The 12,458-nt window shown below is 41.3% G+C and overlaps 1 protein-coding gene across 1 annotated transcript in view; it reads left to right on the forward strand.

The window, feature by feature from the left end:
- Positions 1–12,458, forward strand: part of notch2 (notch receptor 2) — a 42,309-nt gene continuing 29,851 nt past the window's right edge. Inside the window, exons 1-2 of the mRNA XM_076726114.1 lie at positions 1–330; positions 11,423–11,504. Coding sequence (XP_076582229.1) covers positions 258–330; positions 11,423–11,504 — 155 coding nt within the window. The 5' untranslated portion in view covers positions 1–257. The remainder of the gene's footprint in view (positions 331–11,422; positions 11,505–12,458) is intronic.

Genomic DNA, 12,458 nt, shown 5'->3' on the forward strand with positions numbered 1-12,458 from the left:
TGGAAGAGTTTTTCGCTGCCGTGTGTCGTTGGTAGAAGTTAGATTTAGGAGTATTTTAAAGGGTTTTTACGGACCGACTTGTTGGACACATGTAAAACACTGCTGAAATGTTTTAATTCGGCACTACACTTAACGTTTTCTTATTTGTGTGTGACCCATTTCCATCGATACTTTTTTTTTTTTTTTTTTTGAGAAGTAACCGTCCCGGAGACAACTCAACTTTGGGCTGGCGACCTTATGTGGATTTTACAGAAAATATGGAGCAGATCCCCGGTTTCTCCTCGGGCAAATCACTAGTCTTTGTCTTCTGCTTCATTCACCTCTCTCTGGGTAAGTCTGTTATTATGATGAAGCCGCATTGTTGTGTCCTAATAATTCATAACTTGTCACGTTGCGTTGCCTCCGCATCAGCGGGACGCGGGGCAGACGTAGCATCTCTGCAGTCACTGCTTGTACACTTGTGTCGGACTAGCTAGGTGAGCTGCTCTGAAAAAGTTAACAGAAAAGGCAAAACCTCCTCCAACAACTAACCTCAGACACATAGCTAACTTCTAGACAAGCTTTTACCTGGAATTTGTGGTGAATGTTTCGTTTCTGCTGCGGTTGCGTCGGAACTGCTGAGGCATTTTACCCAAAACATACGTTAGCTAACGTTGCTTTGATATTACTATAGTATCGTTATGGAGGTTGAGGGTGTCGCTGTTATGCTCACCTTTACTCACATTTGTCTGTCTTTGCTATCACTGTTAATACGTTATGAATACCTAAAGACTCCTGGGTCTTTCTCACATGGTTTAAAAGGCTATAATTTATTGCACACCTCCATAAGTCCCCTAAAACTGAAGATAACGTCACCCTGTGCCTAACATTGTTGAGGTCTGGTGAATATGCACCCTATGGCCTACCGCTGCTGACTGTTCAGGCTGAGCTGAGCTGCACCGCTGCCCAGATGTTGAACAGCAAGAGAAAGAATTCAAAATGGACACTTAACCATGTTTAGACTGCCCTGCTGAATTAACAGAGATGACAGTGGTGAAGGAGTGGATAAGCTGGGAATTTTAGGGCAAATATCTACCACCATAATTATGGTTGTGGAGAGTTTCACGAGGAAACAAACTTATTTTTCCCTTTACAAGACCATGCTCATGTATTGCATGTACAGCACTGCAGCAATTAATGATTATTTTCATTGTCGATTAATCTGTAGATTATTTTCTCCATCAATCGATAAGTTGTTGGGTCTGTAAAATATCAGAAAATTCTGAAATTGTTGATCAGTGTTATGCAAAGACCAACACGAGAACCTCAAGTTTCTTGTTGCGTCCACAACTGGAAGATAATGAGTTTAATGGCATAGAGGAGTAAACAAACCAGTGAACATCTGCATTTAAGAGAATTTGGACTTTTTTTTCTTAAAGAATTACTCAAACTGTTGAATTATCAAAATAGTTGGCATTTAATTTTATAGTGCATTGATGAATTAAGTTAATAGATGAATCGCTGCAGCTCTGATGTACAGCATAATGCTGCACGTTTTTGACCCTGGGTGCTCTTAAATGTGACATAACAGGAGAGAATTGGTATAAAGATTTAGAAATATTTGTGGGACCTAGCTGTACTTGGAAATGATCTTAATCCCTCAAATCCAGCACCTGTGCTGTACATTTGTCATAGAATTGCAAGCAGTGTGTATGTGTATAGTAGATATAGGATGGCTAGTTTACCATCTAGTGCACCTGTCTTTAATTAAGCACCAATTAGTGTCCACTAATTGGAGTCCAACAGCAAGTCCTTAAATAGGTCTTTAGGTCTCGGGTCAGGTCACTGTGGATTGCAAAGGACTCTGAAGAATGAAAGGTTGTTTTGTACAGAAATTCCTGAAAAATTCAAAGTACCTTTGGGCATTGTGGCTCACACGACCACATGGCACCTAAAAGAGTAGAAGAGAGTTGGCTGATGAAGGTCTAGCAGACCAACAGACAATGTCAACTTTAGTTCAGTTGCAATACCAATAAACACAAACAGCATATTGCCTGCTAGGTTCCTAATTAGGTCAAGGTAATTTCCAAAAAACAATACACCTCAAGCCATATTGATTTCACTTATATCATGCCCATTTGTTTTGTAAGTTAAAGTTGTTTACAAAGAGCTGAAGCTTGAGATATAACCAAAAATGCTAAAATAGAGAAAAGTGCATGTAAAAGAAACCAACAACACATTTTACTGACAATATGCATTGCTTTGTTTCTCTGTAACTATGTGCATTTTAGTATGCCATTATGGTAAAGCATTCCACCAAATACAGAAGTCCTTAAACATGGTTAAATTCCTCTGTTGAAGATAACGATGTTTTATCTGTGCCTATTTAAATGGAGGTTCGGTGGGTTAACCCTGATTCTTGTCTCATCCGTGGAATTGAAACATGTAGTCCTGCTATTCTTTCTTCCATATTTTCTTGGACTATACGTGACTTCTGAACAGAGCAGTTACACAAAAGAAGAAAAGACAATGTAAAAGTGCTGCAGGCAGTGCAAGGAGAGGCAGTGGAATGTTGTTGGTGTTTGACATTCCTCCCTCCCTCTCTGTTCACCCTCTTTCTCTTTTCTCACTCGCACACTTTGTGCACCATGATTTTCTTTCCCCTCCCCTTTGCATCCCCACCTATACTTTTTCCCGCTAATGCTAAACTTCCAAGTAGTCGGGACTCTTTGCTTTAATGTGCCACACCACAAGCAACTGTGACCACAGCCTGATCTGTGCAAGGCAGAAGTGGTTTTCCATATGACAGGACGGCACTGTAGAAGGTGTTGTTTACCTTGATGGTATGAGGAAGGTTTGCGGTTTACCTATGCTGCAATAGGCAGCTGTAGCCTGCAGTTTTTTATTTCACAGGTTTGTTATGCTTGATTGCAATAATTGGAACTCATTTGCCTTTTAACGTGAGGCAGCACTAGCTGTATCTTTACCTGACTCTTAGAGCTCCAATGTGGCACATGAGAGTGGATCATAAAAGAGCTGCAATCTGCTAAATATAAAAATGCAAAAGATTATGCTCTGTGCCTCTTCACCTACCTGATCACACATGCCAAGCTGTTCAATTTAGCGCATTGTAGCTCAGTTAGGGAGGAACAGTTTGAATTTACTCCTAAGCAGGGCCACAATATTGCAGGCCACAACAATGATCCCCTGCTGAGAGCGTGCAATGGAAATGCTTATTATAGTCACAACTTTGCATGCCACAGCACGGTTTAAGCATATTATTCCAGAGACAGTGAAAATGTGGCACAGCACATTCCCTGTACTACATTAATCAGCCATTTTTAATTGCCTGAAGTATGTGGTACTGTCTGTATTTTCTTTTTGCTCAGTGTTACCAAGCTCTGATTGCAAAATGTGATGTCAGACACATTCCTAAACTACCTGTAAAAAACATACCAGAGGGTACACTGGCATTTGTCATCAAGTTTTTGTGGTTTATTTTGCTAATTGAGCTGAAAATATTGCTAAAGACAGTTGCTGTATATGATGTCTTGAAAAGATAATACATGATTGTGCATCATGTACTTTTAGGGGCCGTCAAGGCCAATGAAGTCTGTCTATGTTGATGCAGGAACATGGTTAATATTGTCCCACAGTCCAGCTGAATATCAGTCTGCTTCTTGAGGAAGCGTAGCTGGCATCTTTCTAGCACACGACAAAGTGTTATACTGATGGTGTAGGTATGTGGACAGTTGCATATATTTGCCCAGTGCAAACCGTAGACAGCTGACATGCGTGTGTGTATATATTTGCGTGTGTGTATGTATTGCATTGTAGATACAAACTGACAAAGGCCAGCAATTGTGCCGCCCATGGTTTACTTGCATCTGCCCCAAGCTGGTGTGAAATGTGATTTATCTCCACCATGCTTCGCCCTGTGCTCTGAAGACAAAGATATTTATTGAGCTACCCACAACACTGCATTACTTACTGACCACCAGCTCTACCCACTGCCTTGTGGCTGTGTTAATAATACAGTTTAAGACATCTTCTCTGTGACACCCTGCAAGCGTTCCCTTTGGTTTCTGTCAGATCTCTTCTCATCTGCTCCCTCAGGAAGATACTGTGTAGGGCTTTAACTGTGTGGATGATTTGTTACTGCTGAAAATAAATGTTTGTCCATGGTTTGTTGACTTATCGCCAATACCCCCAACTCCTCCACCTCAATGGGGGCTCTGGTGCGGCCATATCCCTTTCAGAATTTGTAATGCGGTCTTTTTGGAGTCTTTGCAAGAAATCCATAATGATAAATCCTACACTGAATGTCTTCTATGATGATTTATCCATTTTTACATGTTGAAAATACTTTATATATTGTTCTTGTGGGCCATCGATCCCGCGATGCCTTGGTTTGAGTTTGTCAACCAATCCCTTTGTGTAATCTCAGGTATGCATGACGTCCTACATCAACATGCACATGAGCTCAGGGGTCACATGGGGTCTGGTCCCAAAAGAGCAGAGTTTGATCAATTAGCCTACTGCGAAATGCTGTTGAGTGCTTTAACGAAAGTCACAAAACATACTCGCTGTAGTCGTCTGAGTTATTGAAAGAACCCAACATGACATGGTGTCAGAAGCGGAGTTACTGTGAGTGCCAACTGTATGGGCATTATCGCCTAGAGAGCTGCGTTTGCTATAAGCTCTTACAGTCTAATCTAAAATCCAACTCCAACTGTTACTTTATTCTTTTCTTTTATGTTTATGTATTATATCTTCGATTGAAAGTTATCTGTAGATATCACAAGTACTCATGCTTTGAAAAAATCAATAATAAACTGACACAAACAAAAGAAATCTTAAGTGATTAGTGACTGAAAGTTTTGTTTTCCTCCAGAAGCCCTTAAACATAGGAAGGAAAACAATGACGATAACAAAACAATGATTAATGACTTTGTTATATTTGATATCACACACCATATTCACTAAAAACCAGCAAAAAAAGAGAAAAAAAATCACAATGATGACGGTAATGAGCTCAACTGCGCATTGGCATCACATGACTGCAGTATTGTGGTCATGTGGTTATCATCACAGCCCCAGTAAGATACTGTGCATTCATCTTTCAGGTTATATTCAGTTCAGCCATCTCCACCCTTTAGATTAGTAGTGTAGTTAAAAAGCCAGGCCTCCGCACATGTTTCGGTCCTGTGCTTGTTGGTTGTAGTGGGAGAGAGTAGTAAATAATGTGTACAACTGTATGACTCAGTGGGTGAAGGTCTGTAGGGCTGTGCACCAGATGTATGTGTGTCTGCATTTCCATGCAAAGACACGCTGCATGTGTGTGCGCCTCTGATGCCATGGCGGCTTAGAATAGTTATAAATTCATGGAGCTACTGTGATTTAAGGTCTTGAAGTTGAAATGCATAGCAAACGAGGTGAAAGTCATAGTTATGGGCCTGTTACCATTTTGCTTCACCGTGCTAATGCAGCACTAATGCCCGCTTGAACAGTTTGCTCTCAGTGACTTTGATCCTCTCATATTAAATAAATGCCAGTCAAAATGTGAATGAAGCTAGGTGCATGCCCTGCATGAACGACATGCACTGTTATTATAGGAGGCGGTGTTTGCTGCTGTGAAGGTCGAGGGGATTACATAGCGTTGTGTCTGCACTGTTGAACAGGTTAGCAAATTAACAGGGAATTACTGCGGCCTGCATTCTTTGGCCAACACAGCCCCGTAATCCAGGGGCATTCAGGCAGGGCGCATGGAGTAATGAACCAAGCAGGGCACATCAGGCAGGAGAAGGAGGCGCGCCTGGGTAACCTACGATGAATGAATTTAGCTGGGACACATGATTATCTGGTTAAAATGCAGAGTTTAACAAAAAACGCTGCCCAGTGCATAGAAATATTGGCACTGGTCAGGCAACAGTCCATCTAGTCCCACTATTTGTCACCGGGTGACAAATAGTGAGCCTGTTGTATAAATACCCCTGCTGTGATTAACTAGGAAAAGGCTGTATAATAAAAATACTAGGGGAGAGGAGAGAGGGAAGTCGTTATGTGTGGCCAAACTAGACTAGCGGAAATTATTCATAATGGTTAACCACCCATATATGTTGGTATGAGGGGGAAAAAAATCTCACATTGAGATATAATGTATGATTGTTGTCATTCTGATGAACTGAACTACATGTGAACTAAAGTAATGCTAACAAGTACAATTTTACTGAACTGTCACAGCATGAGAACTGAAATACACGCTAAAAACACGCTTGACGCAATAGGATGAAAGGGAGTTTGACCTCATAATTCTGCAGACAAGACATTGTATCAATAAATGTGTATGTTATTCACATATTGTCTGTATGAGCATACTTATGGACACAGTCCCGCAAGCTAAATATATTCTAGACTACAGTTTCTGCCATATAAAGTATTTTTGAATGTAACTGAACATGTCTGCACAATAGTTTTGCTTTAATCATAATAAAAAAAAGTTTTGAATCAGAAAAAAAAAAAAAGGATGTGAGTGAGCAAGGGAAAGTCCCACGCTTGTCTTCTCTGGTCTGCTGTCCCTGTTTCTGTCTGTCTGTCTGTCTGTCTGTCTGTCTGTCTGTCTGTCTGTCTCTTTCTCCCCCAACACACACACACACACACACACACACACACACACACACACACACACACACACACACGCACACACACGCACACACACAAACAGAGCCAGCAGGCCGACACTCTGTTTTAGATGAGACTCTCAACTCTTGCAAGTAATTACAACAGAGCGACGGCCGTGTCAGTGTGCAAGTTGCCAGGGTAATTGCTGGGGCTGTCCCAATCAAGATATTTGTCGTGCACTTTATTCTCACTTTTACCAATTTAAGCTTCTGGTTGATTTATGTCTGTTTTACTAATCTGTCAGGTTTCAGTGTTGTAACTTCAGGGCATGGGTCTCTTTTGACAGCTGGTGTGCCTTGAGTCTAATGGGTTACATTAAAGGACATAAAGGATTGGAAATGGATCAGGTTTGCTAAAGCTAATACTGATGCATTTGAAAATGCCTTGATCTGTCCTGAGAAAGATTCAGGACATGAGCTTGAAACATCCCTCGTAATCACACTTTTCTGTTTCTGTTGGCACACATCTGTGTCTTACAGTATGTGACCACCCTCTAAACTGAAGCTGACCTGCGAGACTAAAGCCTTAAAGCCCCTGCTTGGTTCGTCTGCTCGGTTCCTCTGCTGTTTGTGTGGGCCAGTAAAGCTTCCCTCAGGGTAATAGTGCTTAGTTTGAGCCTCATCTCCCTCCTTCCATGCTGAGCTAAGGGTATTTTATTGCGAGTTACCATGGGGACTGTTTGGCCTGCTGGATATAGAGGCTTGTACAGCAATTCCAGGAAATGGGGTTACTTCCTCACTCAGCGCGAACAACTTCCTGCCCTCTGCTGTATGGATGTGTGCCAGTGCTGAGGGACACCCATTCGTGTGCACTCTTTGTCTGTAGTTTCGTAATTACTTCCCCATCTCAATCCTCAACTATTAGCTCAAAGCCCATCTATCTCTCGCCCTCCCTCTTAATACCTCTTTGACAGTCTTTTTTTTTCTTCTCATGACATGGCTGGATCCCTCTAGGGACCCGCTGTGGTGTCAGTGACAAAGCAGTGGCGAATGCTGAGGGAGGAACCAGTGTAATGCCAGCTGAGCACAACAACCCGGCTCCCCCTCTCATTTTTTTCTGTCTTAGCCTCTAAAGGCTGTGAATTTTGCCTTCTTTTCCCTTAAACCTTATTCGCAAGGCTCAGTGTTTTTCAGTATTTACAGATTCTCACAGAAAAATACCCACATTTAAAAAAGGGGAGATTGGTTTTAACTTATTTTAACCTGGAATTTATGTCAGCATGTGTCCAAAAGTAGTTGTGGTTGCTGCCATCCACCACAGTTTACAAAAACCAAGGTCCACTTGCAGTGGGGACAGCTCAGTAAATGCTTCTAGTAATAGAAAGTGAAAACTTAAATGGAGAGAAAAACAAATTAGCTACTTATTATGCACAAGAGCTGTTTTAAAGTTTGTGTAGCTGGAGACCATATTTCTATACAGTAATGTTAGCATTATAAAGTTCCTTCTTATCTAACTTCACAGGGGAAAATTGCACTCAGTTTGCAGGCTAGATAGTTAATCAGCTGCAGCACACTACACGGCCCAGTTAAATGTTGGTGTGGTCCTATTAATAACATGCTGTCTAAAGTACGTATAATGTATACAGTACATTTAATAAACAGGTTATTTTTGACTACAAGAAGAGGTGACTAAATATGATTCCACTTGGGCTTAAATGTTTTTTCTACAGTAGAATAAACAGGTACCATGACATCAAGGTCTTTCCAAAAAATCTGTTTCCATTAGCCTTTATGTATCTGCTCTTTTTTGATATGCCAACTTTTTTTTCATTATTTCGCTTCTGCTCAGCTTTTAAAAGTTGAACATAAAAAGTAGGTGAATGGAAACATACCTATTGCTACTGCTCTAGTGACCCCCCTGATTTTCCATGCAGCAACACAGTGAATAGTTTTCCTTTGCCACGTCTACATACTGAAACGCACAGCAGATCAGAGGGTTCCCCTTCTGTTTGTTAATGTTTTAGTATTCATTGTATACATTTTTATATCTCTTTTGTCTTTGTAACTATGTTTGAAAGGTGCAGTACAAATAACATTATTAATATTGTCATGTTGAGGTCAGTTTGAGAAAAGCATTTTGACATCAGCGTTTAGATTCTCTGTTTTCATTTTGCATAATGGCATCTTAACAGCTACAGCTTCCATCAGCAGGGATCACACACAGCTCTCCTCCCAGTCCCACCAGACTGCAGACACTGTAAATCTCCTGCTTTCGTTCTCCACTTAAACTCCTCTTCCCCCCCATAACCTGTACATGCACACACACTCACACACATAAACAAACACAACACACACAATTGCTAGTGAGTGAGAAAAGCAATGTGGACTTTTCATTAGGAAAATACCCAATAATAGTAGTACTTGGGGTCAGGAAACTGTGTTTTTTCTCAGCTCGCACCATCTGCCTGGAGTTTCACTGTTGACTCTGTCGATTGGGTCTTATCAAGGCTCTCATTCCTGGGAAATGTTTCTGTCCATGGTTCATTGATAGTGAAGTGTGAGAACAGCCAGGTAGAGAGGATACAATGCTGTTGATATGAGTCTGGATCACAACCAGCGCGGTCAGTCATTTGAATGTGTGTGAACATTTTGTTTGTTTTACTGTAGAGAGACTGATCGCTGAAACCTTGTCCAAACTTTCAGTCGGGAAATTGGTGACCTGTATGTCATGGAGTAATTGGTTTGTGCGTGTGTGTTAAAATGGCGTAATAGGAGGCAGGCTGTCCCAAATCTGGTAAGATCATTGCGTCTGGCATTGCGACAGCGTGCATGGGAAGCTCGTCAAACCAGTCGTAGATGACAGCAGCTTTTCCTGTCTCAGCTCTCTTGCCTCCATTCTTTCACTCCTTCTGCCTTTTGCATTAGTCTTCTCATCTCACCCCTCTGCCCCCATTACTTTGTTTTTTGCTGATTTTGCAACTGTCTGCTCGCTGCTCGCTGCTTGCTGCTTTCTGTGGCACACATGCCATAGCCTATGGTGTGTTGCCCAGGTTTACTGTACAGAAATCATATTTGATGTCCTTTTTTGATTTATTTAAAAGAATATTAAACATAATTTTACATAAAATTTTGACAGAAATGTGAACAAAACCAAAAGTGAAAGTACCACTGTATCACAAGTCTAACCACATGTGTGGATTTTCTGCTATCTACGCTGTGTTATGTGCATGATTGTGCATGATTTTCATGTTTTGTTGCAAGTGTGCATATTGTATGTCTGCTCAGTACAGAAATAGTCCCATGAAGACACAATATATTCCGTGGTCTCTGTCCTACAGCTGCAGCTCTACTTACTTTACTTTATTTGAGTGGATGTCTGTGCAGTTGTGCACATGGAGGCATGGTTATGTGCGGCCTTGTTGGGATTATGAATTTCACAGTGGTTTATGTATGGTATCCCCATGTCTAATGGACTATGTCTGTCAGCCTGACTCTAAGGCATTAGTCTGCCGCTGCTCTCTGACCAGACCAGTTCAGAGACTGGACCTTGAACTATGTGTCCAGCTTTTAACACTGCAAAATCATATCGAGGAGAGTTAATAATAGTTAAGAGTCTTCACAAGGACTCCTCCACTTGAGTGATTAACTCACTCACAGTGTGATTAACCTAGGTGCAGGAAGTCACACCATTTCTGAGAGCACTTCCTGTAATGCAATGACTGTTTTGTGAAGACATTATTGGCATTTCTTTGAAATCAGCTGATCTACCCTTAATTTTGTCAAAGACACATGAGACTGTAAATGGAGCAAAATGTAAACATAGCAGCAGTTGTTACAACCACTTCCAATGGTTTATAAGAGCTGTGTTTAATTAATTGCACTCCCTTAACAGTGGGGTCTTTCTTTTGGCTACCGTATCACATTGATGAATAATGAGACTGAGAACACCACTCTGTTGTTTGGCATGTTGGGCTGGCATGATGTGCATGAAGACCACTTGAGAGATGTGTCTCTGGCAGTTTGGAGGCCACACAATAGCTTATGTGTCTGGCTGTGAGTGTTGCATTGGTGGGGAGATAGTTGGACTTTGTTGTCTTCATCAAGGCTCATTTCTGTCTGTCCACCCTATGACCACTGGCTGATTCCAGGGTGGTTTTTCATAGGTCAGATAGGTGGTGAGCCTCCTGCGTTATCTCTGTAAGGAGAAGGTGAGGGGGACAAATCTGAAGACTACTGTGTGGAAGGTGTCCCTCAGAGGACAGGGGAGTGTGCGTGAGGAGGATCTTGCCACCCATGCTAACCAATTTTGAATGAGATTTGAGCAGTGCCAACTTTGAAATTTAGCAGCAATGAAGCACTGCTGGCAAGACTAGAGCTACCCAGCTTGTGAAAAACTTTCTTGTCATCTAAACAGGTTATTTCTGTGATATACATTTTTAGTTTTTTTTTTGGCACCAATCAGGAGGACATCATTATCATGGTGTCTCTGTATGTCTATGTCTAAACACAGTCAAGAACAAGACATGATGGACACTATTAATCAAATGGATTGATTAACAGTGTAGAGTGGGAAACGGGCTAGGAGCAGACATTTTCACTATACAAAACAAATCTGCACATTTGAGGAAACTGACGTTCCTGACACTACTACAACATCTCTCTGTTTTTAGGTGTGAGGATTGTATTTATACACTGTTATATATGGCAGTGCCATCGACACATGTACGGAAATGGTGACACTTAAAATATTTCTGATATTTTGACTGAACATGTAGCAGATGAAACCTTTCTGATTGCCCTGTCTTGTCTCTTGTCTTTTGCAGCTCTGCAGTGTATGGATGATAAGGCGCCATGTGTTAACAACGCTACATGTCTGACCTTTAGCAATGGCACAGAGTACTGCAGGTAAGATTGACATGCTGGGTCTGTAACCAAACACACAGGCTTTTCAGTTTAACTCGTGCTGTCACTACAACACTACTAACAAAAATGAGAACATGGAAATAGAAAGGCCTTATAAGGGGATTTGTGGATGTGAAAGCCAGCGCAGAAATGGGTTTTTAGATCAACCCCAGCCTGTCCACGGGACCATGAGGTTTTGCTCAGGCACGGAAGAGGGAATAAAAGACTGCTCTGTCTGACAAAGTACACCAGTACTGGGAACAATACCAATACACACACTTCCACCTCCAAGATGTTATTTCGGACATTTTGGGGGTTTTGTTACTTACTCTCTTGTTGCTATAAAATTGATAGCTCTAATGTTGCCAATATATTTTACCACTGATTTGTTGTTGCTGAGGGATGTCAAGACAGTGATGAGACATTTTTATTACTTGAGAAAGTAACCTATTCAGTGTAATTTATGAGAAGAAAACAATCTGAATCTTGATTGATTGAATCAAAATGACAAGTTGGCTAATCACTCTCACCACACACGTTAGCGTAGCCTTTTGTTTCTGGGTGCATGCCATGCTGTTGTGGAAACATGAAATAACCTGCAAGTGAGTCTCTTCTACTACCGGTGGTGCAATCAGACCAGTGAGGAAAAGTGCTGTAGTGTAAAGGAGAGCAGTGGCCTATTTGATCTATGCTTTCCACTTTCTGACAGCTTAGCCTGGTTTGTAATTAAGACTGAGCTATCTTTATAATTGCATTGCCACTCCCGAGCCAAATTCCCAACGAAAGCACACCATAGCTGGTTCATGAACCTGATCATATTTCACCAAAAGTGATGTGAATCACGCTGTGTGTCTGTTCCCAGAACTTTTGGAATTTCAACAGTCTGCTACTTCTGTAAATAGGACGAGGAAAGCAACATTCCTTAACTAGTGTTTGACATTCCCTCATTCTAATTGG

This window comes from Chaetodon auriga, chromosome 3 (genome assembly GCF_051107435.1).
Source record: "Chaetodon auriga isolate fChaAug3 chromosome 3, fChaAug3.hap1, whole genome shotgun sequence".
Taxonomy (NCBI): domain Eukaryota; kingdom Metazoa; phylum Chordata; class Actinopteri; order Chaetodontiformes; family Chaetodontidae; genus Chaetodon; species Chaetodon auriga.